Source organism: Copidosoma floridanum, unplaced genomic scaffold (genome assembly GCF_036245765.1).
Source record: "Copidosoma floridanum isolate Cflo_tuat_1 unplaced genomic scaffold, Cflo_Japanese_pri ptg000014l, whole genome shotgun sequence".
NCBI lineage: Eukaryota > Metazoa > Arthropoda > Insecta > Hymenoptera > Encyrtidae > Copidosoma > Copidosoma floridanum.
This window is the reverse complement of record NW_028321891.1, coordinates 1,257,128-1,277,823: the sequence shown is the minus strand read 5'-3', so window position 1 is coordinate 1,277,823 and position 20,696 is coordinate 1,257,128. Positions and strand designations below refer to the sequence as shown.

Below are 20,696 nucleotides of genomic sequence, written 5' to 3'. Positions count from 1 at the left end.
CAGCGGGCCGGAGCTGGTAGGGGTCGCCTCTGAATCGGTATTTCTGTCACTGTCACGCGCTCCGTCTCCCCCCACCCCACCTATAACACGCGTTTGGCAGGACCGCGTCCCCCTCCCCTACCACACCACGATCTCCATCTCTCGCTCTTGTCGAAAGAAGAAAAAAATAAATAAAAAGGCTAATAAAGAAAACGAGAGAAGGCAAGCCAGCCGAGGCGAGAGACGCGGGCACATGTGGGCTCACTCGACACTCTGACCTCAAACTCGGAGGATGAGAGTCGGACGAGCGCGTGACCGGCAATCGTGACCCGTCGATCCCATCGGGTACAGTTGTATAGTTTTAGTGGTGCTCCGTTGGTTGGTTGGTTTGTTCTTGTTGTTGTTGAGTGCAGCTTCCAGTTGTTGTGCCGTTACCGCGGATGCCCCCGATGCGGTGAGAGGGACGTCCCGACTGATGCCGAGACCGCGACAACCACCAGCGGCGCAGTCCCGAGCACGGAAATGATGACTCTGATGTCGGAGGTCGGGACTTACCTGCAGCAGTACGACAGCCTCGGCCAGCGTGGCTCTGCTTGCGCTTACCCCAGCCACCACCTGCCCCAGGATGTCTCGGTGTACCAGGGGAACAACATCCCCCGGCAACACGACCAACACCACCTACCTCAGCAGCACGTGGTCGTTAGTATCTATATATACAGCGAGTGAAAAAACAAAGTACTCGTTTGGGGTACCACGCGGTAGCTCTTTGATACTTTATTCACATTGATTTCCCTAACCCATCCTGTCCAATCAACCCAGATTTTACAAGCCGAAAGGCAAACCAACTCGATCAGCCGTCAAAGAGCTACAGTGGCACGTAGGTACATAACGAATTCCGAAGGCGACGAAATCGAATTTGTAAAATCTGTCGCAGCGACCGCGCCACTACCAGCAGCCGTACTACCCTCACCAGGAGTCACCCCGGGAAGCGCCCCGTCCAATAGGCCATCACGATCGGGAAGGACAGCACCACCGAGCCCCGGAGCTCGACTACCTCGGCTCGCCGGGCAGGGGCAACGCGCCCGAGGCCGCGGCCCACTATCGGACCGATCACTTTGGGTTAGCGTCGCTCACACCCCCCTCCCACCCTCCCATACTCAGAGGCAGAGAGGGTGTCCACCTTGACGCGAAACGACGTCCTCGGCCAACTCGACACTTTTGAGAAAGAGAGGAGACAGCTTCCGAGTTCTTCCCCCCATCGCCCGACAAATGGATCAAACGGCATCGAGCGACCATCTAGTGCCCGCCGCAAACCGCGATCCGGGGGTGGGGCGAATGCATCGGTAATCCGTAGGGATCAAGGGACGAGACCCGAATGCTCGGCCATTGAAACGAGACAATTGGACTCGTGTACACCCTCTCTGCCTCTCCTGCTTCCATATACGTACATTTTCCCGTTGACCGAAATTAATCGGCTTTGTCCGTAGGGCGCGTCAGCCGCATTACCAGACTGACACGGACGAGGAGGATGGAGAGGAGGACGACGACGGCGACTCGGTGGTCTCGGCGGCGACGACGACGAGCAGCGGCCTCGAGTCCCCGTGCACCGGAGCTGCGGAGGAGCGCCACGTGCCCCACCCGGCCCTCCATGCCCCGGACAGCGGCTCGACGGCCGAGTGCGGCCAGAGGCCCTGTCTCCTCTGGGCGTGCAAGGCTTGCAAGAAAAAGACCGTCACCGTCGACCGGAGGAAAGCCGCCACCCTCAGGGAGAGACGCCGGCTGCGCAAGGTGGGGGAACGACGACTTCTCGATGGAGGGGGGAAAAATAAAAATAAAAGGTTCATTGGTTGGTAATGCTCGAAGGTGAACGAGGCGTTCGAGGTGCTGAAGAGGCGGACGAGCGACAACCCGAACCAGCGGCTTCCGAAGGTCGAGATCCTGCGCAACGCGATCGATTACATCGAGAGTCTCGAGGCACTGTTGCAGGACAACTGCGAGCCTGGCGCCTCCGCCTCGACTGGCTCGTCCCAAAAACGGATCGCCCTCCACGGCATGGTGAGCATCCCCATTGAGGCGATCCATTTTTTTTCCCCCACTCCTAATGTTGGTCACGTGCATAGTACCTCTGCATCCGGGTTAGTGATTTCGGGGAAATCAAAAACCACCCCGTGAATTCGAGTTTAATAATCCGCAAATCCGACCTAGTTTATACTTTGGCGCCCACTCGGCGAGCGGTCGTTAAAAATGAGCGCCATCAATAACCCCTTACCCCCTCGGGGGAAAATTAAAAATATTCCTTGGCGGGGCGTACAGGTATGCCAATCGATCGAAACGCAAACGCCTCTATACATCGGTGGGGGGTATAACTTTACGGCTCTCGTTTCAATAATTCCTCGTTCGTCCGCTTCATGGTATATATATATATACGTGTATCCCCGGACACACATGTGCTTTACCACCTATCGCGTCGAACATCGAACGAACAAGGGTTATTCATATACGTATACATACACACATACAACGATATTCCATGATTAAATTCCGCACGAGCGGGTCGAAAGTTTTATACCTCCCTCCTTTGGCTCGGTGTATTTGGTACGTGTACCTCTCATCCGTTTGAACACGCATGTTTGACCTATTTTCGCGCGTCCGTCCTGGCTGCAGGTCCTTTGTGCCCCACGTTCGGAGGAAATCGACAATACGTCACCTGCCGGCCTACACACCCCATCCCCCTCATTTTTTTTTAGTTTTACGGTATATACCTCCGAGCACTTTACCCCCTCGATTTCCGGTGCGTTTTATGACCATGAGTTTGGGAGGGTAATATTTTCTCGCGGGCTCGGAACAAATGACGTTCCGTGCTAAGGGATTCGGCAGAAAAGCAATTGTTTTTTTTTTTTACGGTACGCTTCAATCGGAGATGCAATTCGCCCGTGGGGGGTTGAATAAAAAAAAAAAAATAATAACTCGTAAACTGTTTAGCAGTCAAACGGTAGCCACTTAGCACCCTCTTTCCGAGCTCCGCTGATGCCTCTTGTCTCGATTCTAACCCCCCCCCCTCCTCCAGCCGCTTCCTCGTTGCGCGAAAATGATGCAGCGCACGTGCTAGACACGTGCTCCGTCCCGGCTCTTTTTCTTTCCTGCTTGGCTATACTCATTTTCGCCCCTCTACCGCGCTTTTATTTTTCTCGCTTCGTTTTCACGCGGAGGCAAGGTCACGAGCCTTCCCCCACTTTGGGTAGCTATATGTTGTCATTGTGTGCGCACTGCATACGGAAACGATGTAGCCCTTCTCATTCTTTCACAATCAAAACACGTCGTTACGCGGCGTTGGTTCGAGAATAGAGGCGACTATATAGTAGTGTCTTAGGCCTTGCTGTTGGACCTATTTTTTTTTTTCTAACTGATTATAATCTCCCCAAAGACAGCCTGTCGAGGGATTAATTCGCTCCGGGTCCGTGGCTCAGAGGTACTCAATTACGAAGCCTCGAATCGATAAGGAAATAATAAATCGAAAACGTCCCTATCAGACGAATACATTTAATTATGTGTATGTATGCACTTGACCCATATATCATCAGCCGAACGGAGAACAAGGATAGTGTAATAATCTCCAATAAGGGAAAGTTTTCGGTTCTCTTGTATTCCAAGACATTTGTACCAGTAAAAAAACTAGTTTGTTTCTTTGTCCCCTCGATAAAACGATGTAGGGCAACTTGATGTTAGCAATTGCTGGAAGCCAAGAGCAGTGTATAGCATCATCACGTAAGGACATAGGGCAATTAATGAAGCTGCAAAAGTACACTGTCACCAGCCGAAGTAACAATAACAATATAAAGGCAGGGCAATAAGCATATGCAAATGCAATAAACGAGTCGAGTGTGCGAAGGCGGGGGGAGGAAGGAGGGATGATACAAGGAGTCCCGCGATGGTCGTATACGAGAGCTGTATGTACAAGAGGAGGAGGCGGCACATCGGTGAGTGCGAGGTGTACATATTATACTTATTATACTTGCAAAGCGAAAAAGAGGCAACCCACGCCTACATTCGTACACCGTGACCATTTTCCAAGTGCCTACTCCCGCGGCAATTGCATTCGGGTATACATACCTGCACTTGATGTATAAATTAATGTGCAGCTGTTACACTTACAAGAGTGTGTGCGCATCGAGACAATCCGCTCGGGTTTTGCCAGAGTGAGAGATATATCATGGTAGAAGGGAAATGTATAAGGCAAAGAGAAGCGGAAGGGGGTATTATTACGCGTCCCCCCCAACACAATGTACATCAGAGTTTCGACGAGAATAGAGTTCCCTTGGTGTATGTATATATACATATCATATAGAATAGCACAACGTGTACATCAGCAGTGCGGTCGCGCGGCCTCTATTTACTCATCGGTAAACGTCGAGCTGGACGATCGGGGCTTGATTGGGGCTAATGTTACATTCACGCGATGCCATTCGGATTAATAGTCTGGTGCATCTCTATAACGCTGATTGCTCGCGCGGTTGAATGGTTGGATTTTTAACTTTCCGCGTCCACGGGGAATTTCGCGAGTTCCAAGCCTACGCAGATTAAAACTACAGTTGTTGGGATGTCGTATCCCGAGAAAAAAGCATCCCACACCGATGTGCAATTATATTCGAGTTGGTCTTTTCTCGCGTTGTAATTGCTAAAAACGTCCAAAGCGACGACTCCTCCGAGATTCGACGTCTGTGCTTAACGAGCGACAGCAACTTACTTGCCCTGCAAACGCACACAAAACGCCGTTAAAATCAGCGCGCAGCTCGAGAGACGGCGGCAACGCTTTGGGATACGTAATGAGCTGACGAGCGCCTCCGCGTGTACTTGTTGGTGCAGGCACTCTTGTAGCATATACTTACATAATTATGTAGGTGTGTACAATCCAACACGTGCATAAAGTGCACTACTGCATTTGTGTTGTATGATGATGTTGGTGATGCGCGCGGCTGAGCACATCATCATGAAAAGCAGAGGCAGTGACCCGAATTCTTGACCTTTGACCGTCAAACACCGCGTTACAAATCCCGGGGTAATAAGGTTCGTATCGCGTGTCACTCGTATACCGTGCACTTCCTTTCTTTCTTCAACAAAGTGTAATCGATAGCATAAATTTTAGGTGATTACGTGTATATAGGGATATACTGCAGGTATACCGCCGCGCATTACCTATATATACGTGCCGCGGTGTGGCATATTATGACTTACACGCTATGTATATATACCAGTGCGATCTCGATTTTTCACTCGCATTCGTGCTTTTGGTCTGTAAAGCTGATATCGAGGTCGACCGATTGGAATAATCGCGGTCGACTACTGCTCGAGTCGTTTTCTGGCGTATTTGGCTATTATCGGGGTTGAGTATTATATGCTGAGCGTAATAGTTGGGCTTTCGATCGGAATTTTCATTTAAATCGATTTTTTATACATTTTCATTAGTACCGATTTTATTGGTGGACAGAAAGATACCTTACTTACCTTACAGGTTTAGGGAGAGCAAAGTGAGTCGTGTTTTAATGCTTTACGGTCAAGAGATCAGCTAAAATATAAGCCTTGTTTTCACACATAAATCGGTATTTATCGAAAATTCGACTGCTTTGAAATAAAGAACCAATAGACATTTCATGCACACCTCTACCAATGAATGCAACAAAACCTCGAATTAAACTCATTTATTGAGCTTTTTTCCTCTCGTACAAGAGGCGTTGGGCTAAATTAACTCACAAAGGAAATACGTAAATTAAAATTTGAAACTCTTTTTTCAATTCTATGCGTTTCAGGACGAAACAAAGGTAAAAAGTCATGTTTGAACTGTTTATCTGGGCTTTGCTCGCACACGAGATGGCTCTAAAAGTAAAAATAATATCCCAACTCGTGCGCAAAGGTAAAAGTATGATTGAAACAAATGACTTTTCACCATCTCCAACAATTGCAATGCCAAGCACGCCTTATCGCAATCTAAATGAATTTCACTCCCTGTACACGTGTACAAATATACGCGATTTATGTGTAATATGTTACAGAGTGCCGGTTCCCCGCAGTACGTGACGGAAAGGCTACGGCAATTCTCTGACCCACTGGCGAGGTTTCAACCTATCGGTGGTGAGTATATACAAACCGGAATTTCATTTTTCTTGAGTACCTTATCTAATTTTTCATATTTCTGTGAGGAAAGGAGATGTTGCAAAGGCCTTATTGGATTTTTCTTTTTTTTTTTTTTTTTTTTCATCTTCCTTTTATGTACACGGAGAAAAAAACTGGGGTAACTTTTAATGTGAAGCTACGCCGCGACGTCAAGCGAGACACCACAATATTTTCACTCGTATTTCGTTTACCATAGTTTAACTGTATATTTTCACAGTGTCCAAGCATTACCGCGTATAGTATCAAAGTAAAAATGACCGCACGTCCATTATTTATGCCTCGGGAGGTAGTCAGAAAATTCATAGCTTCCGAGCCGATGTAGTTGTTGTTGTTCGGACGTTATCAAACTGATCCGAAAGTTGTGCCGGTCAAACGGAGTTTGTGAATTTTCGAAATATTATTGGCCACCGCCCGGAGCGATATCGATTTTCCCCTCCGCACAGTACCTATACCTCGAGTCTCCTTCGTGCGGAGATCGAGCCCACCGCATATTTCATCGACGGCTGGGGCATAAAAGCGCCTCTTCCCGATCTCCTCCACGAGCTTATTTTTCACCACGGCGCGGATAAATCTTTCTGCAAAGTGGCCTCATCCGTATCCGTAAGACCACGGGGTATGGGGCAGTTTTGAAAATTTCAAAAGCAAAGAGGAAATGTGCGCGAGGGAAAGGAGTTATCGAAAGAGAGTTGCGGGGCAACTCCATTAGCTCGACCGAGTCGTTGCCAATACAACTTAGCGCGCAAGGAAAAAAAAAAAAAAAAAGTCTTTTCTGGGTCACTTCCTGGCTTCGTCACTCAATTGACCCATTCCGCACCTACTCTCCACTGCCACCTCCTCCCTCGTTTCCGTGTTTTTATTTTAATTTTGTGGGTTATGAAAAACAGTCCATCCCAACGCCCCCGAGGTTTTTATGGTCGCGTCGGACACCAAAGGGACAAATAACTTTGTGGACTTATTTTATTATTACATGTAAAACTAAAAGAGCTCAACTTTACCATACTCGAAAAATCTTTGCTAAAAAAAAAAACCTGCTTCGCAGTGGCACGTATACACTCGAGTTTCTCCATCTCCGGTCCCCCTTCGCGTCAGTCAAACTTGCCCCCCCCCCACCCTCCGGTGCTTCCACGCGCGTAAGCTCATATTATGCGCTCGTCCGCGACGGAGCTTTCAGCGGCTAAACGACCTCGCCTGTAACGCCGATTAACGAGCTCGGTTATAAATCCTTGTAAACGTCAGCCCAGCGCTGCCGACGAAAAACCCCCCCCACCCCATGGAGAGATACCTTGGGCTGACAAAAAACCAAAGTGAAACAGAGAGTGCTTTCCCCCCCCCATTTTTTTTTCTTTCGTTCGCTCCCTTCTTTTCGCCAACATCTTTTCGGTTTTTACCTTCCTGTAGTCCATTTTTCATACTCGTCTCCATACACGGGATAACGGGAAACGAGGGCACGCAAAAGATAAACAGGAGATCCTACCAAAAAAAAGAAACTGGTATTTGTGATGGAATCTCGATATTGCATGTTGAAACAACAAGCCTCTGGCAACCCAATGAATCTCAAATGAAGGAAACCCCGATTTGGTCGGATAACTCACGTAGATCGTGAAGAAAAACCCCGCACTCTCTCTCTCGTCTGTCGCCATGATACGTATGCATGTGTGTATGTATACTAATCCAAATCATTTCACTCGTGATCGAAGCGATGCTCTCAGCGTACGTGGGCACAAATCCCCGTGAAATCCCACTCGGGCCGAGTATAGCAACTTTTTCCACAAAAATAGCTTATATTCCCGATGCTTCGGAGGATGGGGGTGAGACCGTACGTATACACGCGGATTAGAGATTCCCGTGGAGCCCACAAGTCCCGTAATCCCGGCTTGCCGGTAGGTAATGTGACCGCTACGTGTAGGTGTATATAGATGGGCGCGCGAGAGCGATGCGGGACACATTAGGAAGATCGGTATTAATGAGCTTTGTCAAGCTCGAGCGACGCGTGGCACGAATTCTCGCTCTTCTTTGGCCGCATGCATACGTATGAGAGTGCCCCCCTCTCGGCTTTATATATTACTCATCCACTCGTCCACCTCGTGTAACTAACCCATACTCCTCTTTCTATACATAGCCCACACACGGCGCGCGCCTCGAGCTTCTCTTTCGTTTTCTCATAAGTGCGCTTATATGATGGGAGGATGGGGCACGACTGCCACCACAACTTTCTTTAAAAAATAATATAGGTACCGTGCCAATCATGCCTCACTCTGGGTGTATAGGACTAATCAGGAGTGTAAAAATTAATATGGATAAATTCCACCCTTGTATTACGTAGATTTTTTGGCCAATAACGTCACTTGGTTGGACCACCCGCACTTTTTCAAGTTTTCAAGCTTGAAAGATAGTACACCAACTTTTTTTTATCGCATAAAATAACAAAACGATCCCGTGACAGTTGTACCCTACGACGTGGTTATTCACAAGAAGAGATTGTGACGCAGCCATCACCTAATTCTCGAAATGTTGTTTTCGATGCCGGGAGACTTTTTCTCCACCCGACATTGTTTTCTCCTTTTAAACTCCTCTTTCCCCCCAACTGTAGAGGACGCATATATACGTATACGTCAACTCGCGAACTTTTCCCAGCTTTTTTTGTTCTTTGGCACACCCTCGTTTTATATCATTCTCGAGCACGCGTATACGAATTTATATCACGACTTTTACGACCATCCAACTTTGTACACGTACAAGCGCGTGTTTAACAGAGCGGCGCATTATACATGCTCCATTGAAATCATAAAATATATGTGGATAAACAATTCATGCGAGTAACAGCAGTAGTGACGTAAAGGGTAATCATCAAAACGCGAGTAATACGATTTCACGAATCAAATCGTCCGGCCGTTCACACTCGACCGGAGCCCTGATTTACAAGCAGCCCCCTCGTCCCTCTGGCCGTTAATCACGAATTGTAACGGCCCGTGAGCCGTACCTATGCACACATCGAATCGAGGCCCATCGAAACTTGGTTTTGCACGAAAGAGCGCGGGGGGGTAGCGCCAATACCTATTTTTGTAATCCTGTAATGAAAGAAAAACCGAGCGGAGCCGCGAAACAATCAAACCGCAAAAGAATATATACCTCGCACCGGTCGACCCGATGACCCAGATAAAACGTCCGCGCCCGAGCTCCTCGTCGCCCGGAACGGAGTGCCGTGTGGTCCTGCTTCATCTCTACTTTTCCTGTTTTTTTTTTTTTTTTTTTTTTTTTTAACATAAAACTTCACCTGCTCTGCTCTATAAAGATCTTCCGCTCAATTTGGTAAAAATATACTCGAAATGAGGGCCTTACGCCGGTGGTTCACGTGATATTACGCGGCGATTGCAAATAAAATGATGCTGATTGAAAATACCGAAATTGGGTCGCCACGTGAATCGGTAGCTAGAAAGAGTGGAAGATAAGCTTGGAAAAAAAAAAAAAATTAATTTTCCCACTGACGCTCCGATCCAAGGGAGTACCCCCGATTAAAAAAATCTCCGAAGCGCACTTTCGACGGATAGCCCCCTAACCCCCGTATGGTAATCGAATCGTCCTGCGCAATCTCTGAAATGTCACCTCCGGACCATAAATACACACACGGCCGTACGCGCAATTTTCCCTCTGTCCTCCGTGTCGACAAACAAGCGCACATATGGGTACGTGGGTATATATACCATCGGCGCGGCGTTCACAAGTGCAACGAGGAGGGCAAGATAGTGGGGTGGGGTGTATCAGCCGAGTTTTCCCTCGCGGCGGCGCTCCGGTTTTGTTCGGGCGGGGTCATCCTCGAGCCCCAGGGGTGGGGGGGAAATCGATCGCGCCTCTCGGCGAATATACAGCCGCACCGCGCGAAAGGATGCTGCTTCTCTCGCGCACACTCATTTCGCTCGGTGAATCATGCACGAGCGCAACGTAAGACCCCCATGGTTATTTCAATCGTGTTCTCCTTCACCGATACCTACCTCATTGCCGCTTAACAAAGAGTACCGTAATTCGCCCTCCTCCCCCTCTTTGAACTGCACTACCGTATAACATATTTTTTAACGCGCACCCTCGGCCTTCCGGGGGTGAAATTTCGAGACGTCAACCCTGACTTGCGACAGTTGTAATCTTTGCTCCGGAGGATTGGGAGCTGCTCGATCAAAAAAGCGTCTAATGTACCTTTACAGTCTCGAGACCCCGGAGCTCCGTATTACATAATAACGGATGTACATCCCCCCCGTCCCACTTTAATTGCCCATTCGCAAGAAGTTTCTTCCCAATTAATTGTGCGCCAAAGAACCATCGAGGCAAGAAACTTGCATGCTCGCGCTAACGCGTACGAATAGGTACGTGGCATTCACTTTGCAAGAAGTTTGCGCGGAATCGGGCCAGTCGAGGGTATGTTGGGGCGCATGACAAAACCACGACGCTGTTGAACCACTTACACGAAGCTGCTATCGCTCCACGCACTATATACATGTATAATCCTTTCGCGGATGTTATATAACGCGTCCCCAACTTGTACGATTACACACACATAATATGATTTGACGTTAATTACCTTTGCCGTGATTTCCACGTACTCGTTGTTAGTCCCGGCTCGTCTACTTTTTAAGGGAGATATATAAGTACACGCGAAGACGAATCGTTGCTGGCTGTTTATGGATTTCCGTACTGAACACCCGAGCGCTCTTGCGATTGTCACGGAATATTTATACCCCCACTGAGCGCGCGGTGGCTCAGTCGGCTAGGTCTTGGATTGGCACGCGGGAGAGACCGTGGTTCGATTCCCGTCCAGTACGACTTTTCGGGCAAGTACTTACCTCTGTGATTTTTCACATGTGCTTTTTCATCACGCAATGCTTCTCGAGGAGGGTTTAGGCGACCTTCTCGCAGCATAATTGCCTATTTCCCCCTACCCCCCTCTTGTAATGGGAGGCCTCCTATCCCTCTTCCCTTCCTTCTCCAAAGTGCTAAGTGCCCATAGATAGTAGTGCCCTTATTAAAGGAGCCGGACGTAGAGCACTATAATATAACAAAAAAAAAAAAATTAATACCCCCGCGGTAAAAGTTGACGCGCCAATGAATATGGAGATCATTGCCGGTGATGAAGCGCGGAGTGGCTGCCGATGGAAGAAGCTCTCCTCGTTACGGGAAACATATGATTTGTGGGAAAAGTGTCTCTGTTGGTTGGACAGCTTCGCAAACGTACAATTTTTGGACGGAGAAAGAGTACACGTATACTTCGCTAGCTCGAGGTTGAGAAAACCGGTGCAGGATCGATGGGAGCCGAAAAATGACCATACATGCGCGGGGGAACGTACCGCCTCTCGTCCCGAAATACGCAGCTGCCGGATTGTTTTCAACTCCACTCGTCAGATACACAAAGTTTAGGTAATTTTGCGGGGGACTGTTTTTTTTTTTCTCTTTTTTCTTTCCTGAGTCTCGCGTTCGGACACGTTTTCCAGCGCGTGAGAGATTTCGTGCGGGGACGCCTTGCAATTGACGTCGAAGGGCCGGCAGTTGCCGACGCTGAAGCGACGATGACAAGGGAGCGCGTGGAAATAGCGTTCACGTGTAACTGATTTCGTTGGGAGAAAATGTTGTTACCGCTGGCTCTTAAAAATATCATCACTTGGGGCTACTTTTTTCTGACTGTCTTTGTTTGCGGGTGCAGGGCGTTAGCGTTGCGTGGCATAATTAGTGTAAAATTATTCATCAATGGTACAACAGCAGTACATGATGATGAAAAACGGCGCGACTGCAAGCGACGTGCGTGTACGCGTACAAATTAATAAATCAATGAATTAATTAGGATGTACATCATTTTCCGCGGGTATATAGGGAGAGAAAAGCACCGCGGAGGGGGAAAATCTGAATTATTATTATCATTTAACAAAACGAAACTGGGTCGACCCCATAAATTCCCGCGTTTAGCGCTTGGCGTGATTTTGCATAAAATCCACCCATTCCCGCTCGCGCACGTGTGCCTTTTTAAAGAGCAACGCTTTGAAGGATTTTTTCTTTTTTCTTCCTCCCTCGTCGCGTTTGTGTGTGCGTCAGAGGCACAAAAGAGTGGCTTCACCCCCTCCCAAGTGCTAATTAAGTCGAGTGCGCCACTCAATTCTACAAATTAGTCGTCACGGCCGATCACGGGCGGCCCAATGGAGATCATCCGGTCTCTGCTTTCCGCACTCGCGTGCTCTCTCACCAAGTGCGGAATCCTTGTGTCTCCTAATTAGCGTGTAACACTCGCTGTGCACGCTTTGATTCGCCTGCGTCGAATATGTATACTTTTTTTTGTCTCGCCACGACCGGGATGTACAGTTATTTAATTGGGTGGGGGGTTGTTTGGCACCGAGCAGATGGGGAAACATAATCGTGGGGTCAATTTCACATCTCGACCTTACACTTTGGCAAAAAGTTTTAACCCGAGTGTATAATATTGGCTGTACTTGTCACAATGACGGGAAGTAACAAAATCATCATCCCTGAGCACAAGAAGCACGGCTCGCAGTTAAAAGTTCCGTTCCTCGCCCCCCTCAAATCGTGTAGCTCCTTTAAAGCCCGTGTCTCCATTCACAGAGACAGCTCGCCTCTAATGCGCGTGTAAGCCGCGTGCGCGCCGACAGCCGGACACAAATCCAAATCAGCGTTTCCGCGAAAAACGCGGCTCGCACTCGCGAGGGCATCAACTGCGCTCCCTATCCCGAAATCCGCTGATACATCACGCACCACGGTCGCAGCGGAGCCGACACGCGCCCTCCCTCCTGTCTATTAATAAATCACCCCCCCCCCTACCGAGCTTTTACGATTCCGGCGTGTAGAACACGGCTGTTCTCTCCACCGATGGCGGCCGCGTCGTTTTGTTTTGGCGCAAAGACCAATGCGCGCTGACAACAACGACGACGGCCACGAGCACCTATATGTATAAATAGCCGAGCGCGCGCGTATTAATTAGCGTTAATGAATACCTGAAGCGCTAAGCGCGACCAGATATTGGCAGAGCCCGCTGGTGCCGATCTCCTCGCCTCCCTTTCTCGTGTCCCCCGATGGTCCGCGTTGCTGGTGGTCGGGAATGCGCTCGAAACTTTTGGCGAGCACGTTACGCCACGGACGCCCTGGAATTTCACCCGAGTGCTCCCTTCCGGGGGGTCGAAGTTTAGGGAGCTTTTTGCATCGTCAGAGTGTGTACGTAGCTTTATTTTGCGTACACGCGCGCTTTTGTACTGTGAAGCACCTGCGGGTCGCTTGGGACCAACTTTCGTTTTCGCGGCAGGGGAAAAAAGTGCTTTTGACGTCCCCTCCCCGCTGGAAACTTAATTACGTGCTTGGTGAGCGTGATTAGGGTAGTGGGGGGGGAACTTAATTTTTTACTTTTATTTTCATCCCCCTTCCAAGCGACAACCTGAAGCGCGAAAAAACGGAAATTAATCCGTTTGCCTTGGCCGAGCTGTGCACACGGGTTTCCCATATCGCGATGGCGAAGATTCGTCGCGGCCTTTGGACCAAAAGGGCCGAGTATAATTAATTGCGGGACGAGAGCTGGGTTCGTCATTTTTCTTCCGGGGATCTCGCGCTTTGGCCGCTGGTATGATTAATCTCGGCCGACCGATGAGTCGGTGGGAATCGAGAGGCTCCTACTCGCCATACACACCATACACCGGAGTAACGAGTTGATCGATGTCTCTTTCGCGCAAAGATGTTTTATACGGAAGAGCTCCCATGATGATTATTTATCGTAACCTTTTTTACCCTCCGGAAAAGTGTATTATTTTAATGATGCGATGGAAATTACCAGCTATAGCGTATTGGAACGGACTTGCTGCGGCGGTACGGCCCAAGTGAGGCTTTTAATAAAGTTTAAAAAGTAGAGTAATGAAATTAACTCCGTGCGGAAGCGCCCGTCGGGGTGGTTCGATATTTTTTCCCTTCCTCGAAATTTCACGAGGTAAAACTTTAATAATTTTATATTCAGCTTGAAAATAGCTTATTGATACATTTTTTGTTTTTCATACTTTATAAGGTTTAATGTATAAGATGCACTGTCGTCATTTGTATTCATCTGTCGTATAAAAGTGTTATTAGAGGATACGAAGATTTGGAGAAAATCAATTTTTTTTGTATAAATTGATATTCAAAAAATCACAAACCACCCTGATAATACATACACAAACATTGCAGGTCAAAGCATTAGATTTTTCCAAAAAATTCATGTACCTGTACTCTGTAAAAATAAAAACCGATTAATTTTGAAAGCGCAAACCCAGAAGTGCCCCTCACAGCGCTCGATTCAATGGATTTCAATGGAAGCAGCGTAGCCACATAAATCTCGAAAAAAAGAAAATTCAACTCCCAACAAACTGAAAGCCCCATTCAACTCCGTCGATGGCAAAACTAGGAAACGCCGGGTAAATAAAACACGACTGTGCAGGGGCACCCGAAATTCCACGCAGAGAAAATTGACATCACGCCCCGCCCTCCGTGCCCCTTTGTGCGCGCTCCTCGGACAGGCAAGGCGCTCGAATCGGCTTTAATTAACCTTAATCGCCCCGCCGGAGGATTTATTATGATCAAAGTTTACCCGACGCGCACACAAACACACGCTTGTGTATTTTGGCCGAGGCGGGCGCGCGGCATACGTATCCGCACTTCGATTCACGGCTCTCGGGCGTGGAGGCAATGCGTCATGCTAATGTAGCGTGTACCGGAGCTCCGGCACTCTCGCCGATTCCAAGGGGCGCTGTGACTTTGAGGAGGGAAAGCCACCGGCGATGCTGATACGCTGCCTCTTCGCGGGACGTGTGTTTTCTTTGCCGCGCGGTTCGACCGACACCTCGGACTTTGCTCTTTGAAGCACTGAAACCTGTACACAACGAGTCCGCCCATTGGTACTTTGATGCTTTTTACTTGCAAGCATTTTCTTTAATTTCGATTCGTTTTTTTTTCGTTTTTTTCTTTTTTTTTTTTTTTTCTTTTTTACTTTCCCCTCCCCGAAGATCTTGCAACCAACTATTCTGGTGACAACATACGAAATGCATTACACGGAGCTTGGCCTTTTTAAACATTTCATTTTGTTAGTCTATACCGCTGTTCTTACTTTAAATTAACCAAGATCAGCTCCAGTTTCGACGAGTAGGTATACCTAAATGGCTCCCCTTTTCGTTACAAGATTCTCTTTTTTTGCCAGCGAATCCACCGTCGGATGTAATCTTTTTCCCTCAATTTTTTATCATTTTCTTTTTGATCGTATTGCGCAAGGAGAAACCTTTTCAGTCACTGTGTCAAGATACGACTCTTTTTTTTTCCCTTACTCCAATTACAGTAAACTCAGAAAATGATAAAACGCCATGTCTGCCGGAAAACAATTTTATGTAATTACCCGCGTAGAAGTACATTTATAAAGTTTTTATGAAAGGCCTCGTACAAAAATTATATACTTACGTTTGAAAAATCCGAAATTCAGTGTGTTAATACTATTTTGAACAAAAAAACAAATTACTTTACTTTCCATCCCAAGTGTTTATAGAGTTTCCATAAAATCTTACATAGAACCAAATGTATGTAATACACGAGATCTTGGAAAAAAAAAATTTTTAAAAGAGACGTTAAAACAATCGATGTTAAGTATTCCAAGGAAACGATTTTCCGTAGCTGCTTGATACAGACTTGTTCAATGGAAATACAAATTTAATTCACTTTTACTTTTGATTGACATTTACGTGATTTGTATTATAAAAGAAAAAAAAAAAAAAAAAAAAAAAACCAAAGCATGTGATTCTCCAACTAAAACTCGGACGCTCGACTATTACACTTAGTCCCAGGGGCGCCATCAGCAACGCGGACAAGAGATAGCCGTCAACAAGCCTAATCTAAATTGCAAAAAGATAACACGGGCCGGCCCCGCAACCCCGTTTCCCCGAAAGGCGGAAAAGAAAAATCCCATCTCCAGTGCACACGTATCAACACCAGCCCAGCCTCTACCCCCTTGGTTTTTCTCCTCTCCGCTTCAAGCATCGGAGCGGGGCCGCAGCGACGAGTCTCGCTGAAAGGCACTCGTCTAACCAAGACGTGCATATTTAACGCGCTGCCCGGAAAATACGGGAATTTAGGGCTGTCTCTCTCTCCATTCGGGCTTTCACCGGCACCCACGGAGATGAGCCCCGAGAGAAAATCAATCCGCCTCGCGGCCTTTTTCTCGTATACCTATGTAGCCATCCCCAACCACCGGTGGCCCCCGGGACTGCTTCCAAAGAGCGTATAGGGAACGCTTCCTCGGGACTCGCGCTTTTGACTTACGCCACTCGCCTCCTATGCCCATTCGATACAGGTAAGCAGCTCCCAACTCGTGTACACTTTTATCATTAGCCCGATTAACGAGCAGAAATTACGTTGAATTTGTATATACGGGCATAAAATGGGGGGAACGGGGGGGTGTAAAAAAACAGCGGCGTGTTTCGTCTCTCTCTCTCTACTCCGACCGGGAATGATTTATGCATCTCGCCGACGTGGAGTTTTATCCGAGAGAGACTCACTTAGAGAGAGTTTATTTTCGTGTACGCACTTTCCTCTGTTGGTGTGTACAAGTGGGTTTTCTTGATTTAAGCGACTTTTTCAGCGTCTACCAAGTGCCCCTTTGTTCGAAAGCCCCCCCCCCCCCGTGGATACATATTTACTATATCACAGGAGTAGTGGCTCTCCGTCCCTTGGAAAGCCTGCAAAACTTTCGGCTCGAGTGTAGTCGAATAGAGTCTGTTTCGGTCGCTCCACGTCAACCCGAAACTTGACTATACATATATATAAATATACACCTGCGTGGGAAAAGACGAGGGACACATCGTAATATACCTACTCGCTTAATAGGCAAATCCGCAGTTTGTCACTCGGAAATTTCCGAAAACTCTATCTCGAGTCTCCGCCGACGAGCCCCAAGCTGGTGCATCACGTACACCAGACGAGACGGCCTTCACGGAAATTAGCGGAACAAATTGCGTTTTCGCGGTACCCCTCCCCACGCCCTAGGGGGGAGGGGGCTTAATTAATAGCCTTTGTGCGTTATTAACTTGTTACGCGTCAGCCAAGCCTACTTGACAATTAAATCAAGGCCTTTTGTCTTTCCTCCCCTGCACGTGTATTTATACAGTATTTTTGCGAGCAGATCGAATCCTCGATTTTTCCAAGAGGGGGGGGGGGTGTAAAGTGTATCCCATTTGGCACATTGCAGGTACATATGGGTCCAGTTTTATTTTCGTGTACCACTAATTATGCGCATATACATGCGAAAATCGGAGCACTGAGTTATAGATGCGCGCGAACGTACATAGCGGCGCGGCCGAGACTAACGCGCGACGGACGGGATCGCTCGCGATTTGTAACGCGCCCCCCGACAGCCGAGTGTGTGTATATACCTACACACATGCCACACGTAACTCTCGGGGTTTCTCTTGTGCGGTGTTTTTTCATTTTATTCCTCGCTTGTTCCTCGCCTATCTGTCACAAGTGACGTCACGCGCGGCGTGTATGTGTTTTTTTTTTTTTTTTTTTTTTTTTTTTTTGCTTATTTCGACTCTCTTAGGCTAAAACGTTACAATAACTGATGGGCAACGCCAGTGGAGCGTCGGCCGTTTTGAGCGATGGTACGAGCGGCGCCACGTTTGCGTCCGACGCGCTCTGTCGAGCTTTTCTTTTTTTTTTTTTTTTTTTTTTTTTACCCTCAACCGCTGTCTCTTGTCCGGCTTTATGTCCACGATCCGACGCGCAAACGCATACTTACGGACATTCTAATTTAACGACTCGTGACATCATTGCAGCCGGGGGACAATGCATCGGGCCCCCGTCGGGTCTATTCCGAGGCGCGATAAAACCACCATGGGCACACGTACAGCACGCAGATAGTGAGAAATATCAAAATTACTGTTTCGCACTTGGAAAAAAATACCCTCGAACGCCAGCAATTTACAGTTTTTGGTACGGTTCACATACGATTGAAGCTCCACCCCCTAGTGGCATCCCTGCTATAGCTGCACACACGCACAATTCTTGATTGCACATAAATTTTCGTCAAAGCTTCCGAGAAGCTCTATCCATATCTGCTTTGACTTTTAATCCACTGTTTACCCAAAGTCACCGATCCAAGGGGATGGCGGGGGGTAAGGACATCGCTTATACTTATATACACGGTGTATCCAAAACACGCGACGGATTTCATCGTAGGGCGGAGCTTATAGCTGCAGGAAATCATTTTTAAGCACGTCCGCGTCGAGGCTTCTCGGAAACTGTGTGTGGATCTCCCTCGTGTTTACAGGGCCCTTTTTTTTGTGCACTCGAGCGCAACCAAGAGGAAGAAGAAGAAGAAGAAGAAGAGAGGGGACGTAAGAGCCTCGGGATCATCGACGTGTGTGTCTCGGCTCTCCATCTTCCTCATCGCGCACTCTCGGGCGCTTTCATTTATAAATATATCTCTTTCCCCGATACGTGCCTGCGCTCTCGGCGGCTACGTTTCTCTCGCCGCAGCCCTTGTTCAACTCCGTGTACCCAAAGTGGGTACCTATACTTGGTTGACCAGTTATTTTCGCCGCTCTCAGGCTCCGCGTGATATGTTGCGACGACCGGGACGGACGATTTATCGAGCCGATTAGATGTCCCACCACCGTCTGCTCCCATACACCATACCCCCTTGTGTCTTCTTCTTCTTCTCTCGGCCCGCGGGCTTTTTTACTTTTATTGTAATGGACGCGCTCGACGACGCGGTTCCTGGGCCCTATACACCCATACTCTTGATCTATCGAGCCGCGGACGCGGGGTGTTAACTTTTCGACCCACTTGATCTTGCAAATGATCGTTTCTGTGGACGATCGGCTTAAAAAATCGGCAAGAGACCTGCGTATTGAAAGATCGCTCCACTCGCACAGGCCGATTTTCTATCCACGGACGGGTGTGCGTGTACGCGTTTTATCGCTCATCGGGTGAAATCAAACGCAAATCCCTAATCTCTCTCGTTGCCGGGATTTACCAGTGGGTGGGTGTGCGGTCGTAAATCACAAACTAGGGCTCTCCAGAGAGTTTTGCCGCGCCGGACTCGCAATTTTTTTTTACTTTTGGGATATAGGTACATATATGCATGCGATCGCGGTAGAATTTAGGGGCGATTTTTCATTCGCACCCTTGTGTGTATTGAAATACATGGCATCCACTCTTCGAGGTACATACATACAGTGTTGGATGATGCTTGGCGGGTTACGGTAGGGGCGGTGGAGCAGAAAAAGGGAAATTATCGCTGATTCCTGGAACGATTGTCGAACGCGCGAAGGTAGATGAAGCTTGACTAATTGCACGATTTTCCCGTGGGACGCGCAGTGATGGGTAAAATTGGCGCAGAATTTTTTTTTTCTTTTCATTAGTTTAATCGAAAAAGTCATTACGATATGTAATTATATAGATTTCTTACCATATATACGTATATGTCTTACAAGTTTACAGTCGACAAATTTTTAGTTAAATTATGGAGTAGCAGTAGCGAGATCCCTATGGTTGAAAAAAAATATTTAATCACAATTTCGCTCTGCAAACACCGTTTTTGAACTAAAAAAATTATTATTATTTTGATGGACTGCGTTTTGTTTCAGGATACGATCAGAGCGTGGAGTCGCCGGCCGATCAGAACTCGAGTAGCAGTTTGGATTGTCTCAATTTGATAGTTCAGAGCATCAGCGAGACAACGGCCGCGACGACGACGCCGGCGAACAGAAATCACTATTCCGTCCAACATTGAAGGCTATTTTCCTATTTTTGTACCAAAAAACGTTAACACGTTGCCATATTGTAATAATAATAATATACGATTGACACCAAAAAAGAACGAGATTCTAAAATAATAATAATAATTAAAAAAAAGACTATAATTTTGCACGGGAGACACGACTGATGCGTCGATTACTGGGGCAAAAAGTGTGCAAATGTTGCAAATTTTTTTATACCAAAAAATTGTTTTCTCGAGTATACAAGTTTCGTACCTAAAAATTTTTTTTAATAACACATTTGCTTGTCTTTAAGTACAAAGCAGTAGTGCCTAAAAAAATTTCATGACGAGTATCGAGCGAATCATTAGCTGTATGTACAAGTATCTATGCAGATATGTTATATACTATCGTATTTTCTAAATACTGTAAATGTATGTTTGAATAGGTGATTTTCAAATTAACGTTAGACAAACTGAATCAAGAGTTAGTTTTGAAAATGAAAAAAAAAAAAAAAAAGTATAATGTGCCTTACGAGCGTGTTTCTCGACAAATTCATATTGAAAGTATTTTTTATCGCTAGTACATAAGTAAGATTTGGTTATGCAACCACTTAGAATGTACACAATAGGTTAAACAATAATATCATATAATTAGATGGAAAGTATTAAATAAAAATTTCAAAGTACAAAATTTACCCCACAAGTGTTGACTTTGTTTTAACCCCAAACACCCCAGCATCCCAGGGGAAAATGGCTCAGCGAACCATCGGTATTGCACAATCCCCAAAACGTGCGTGCAAAC

At 47.2% G+C, this 20,696-nt stretch overlaps 1 protein-coding gene across 1 annotated transcript; it reads left to right on the top strand.

Annotated features, from left to right (window-relative positions):
• Window positions 1–249: 249 nt before the first annotated feature.
• On the top strand, window positions 250–20,435 carry nau (myogenic-determination protein nautilus). Its single transcript, XM_014351932.2, has 6 exons — window positions 250–678; window positions 914–1,098; window positions 1,467–1,767; window positions 1,843–2,034; window positions 6,027–6,105; window positions 19,782–20,435. The coding sequence occupies exons 1-6, from the start codon at window positions 502–504 to the stop codon at window positions 19,925–19,927; spliced, it is 1,080 nt and encodes a 359-aa protein (XP_014207418.2). The 5' UTR covers window positions 250–501; the 3' UTR covers window positions 19,928–20,435.
• Window positions 20,436–20,696: the final 261 nt, after the last annotated feature.

Excerpts from the sequence above, each read along its gene's own strand:
- nau (XM_014351932.2), top strand. The coding sequence starts at position 502 with ATGATGACTCTGATGTCGGAGGTCGGGACTTACCTGCAGCAGTACGAC. Across the intron at positions 1,099-1,466 it reads TATCGGACCGATCACTTTGG|GGCGCGTCAGCCGCATTACC; the intron begins GTTAGCGTCGCT and ends CTTTGTCCGTAG. Across the intron at positions 1,768-1,842 it reads AGAGACGCCGGCTGCGCAAG|GTGAACGAGGCGTTCGAGGT; the intron begins GTGGGGGAACGA and ends TAATGCTCGAAG.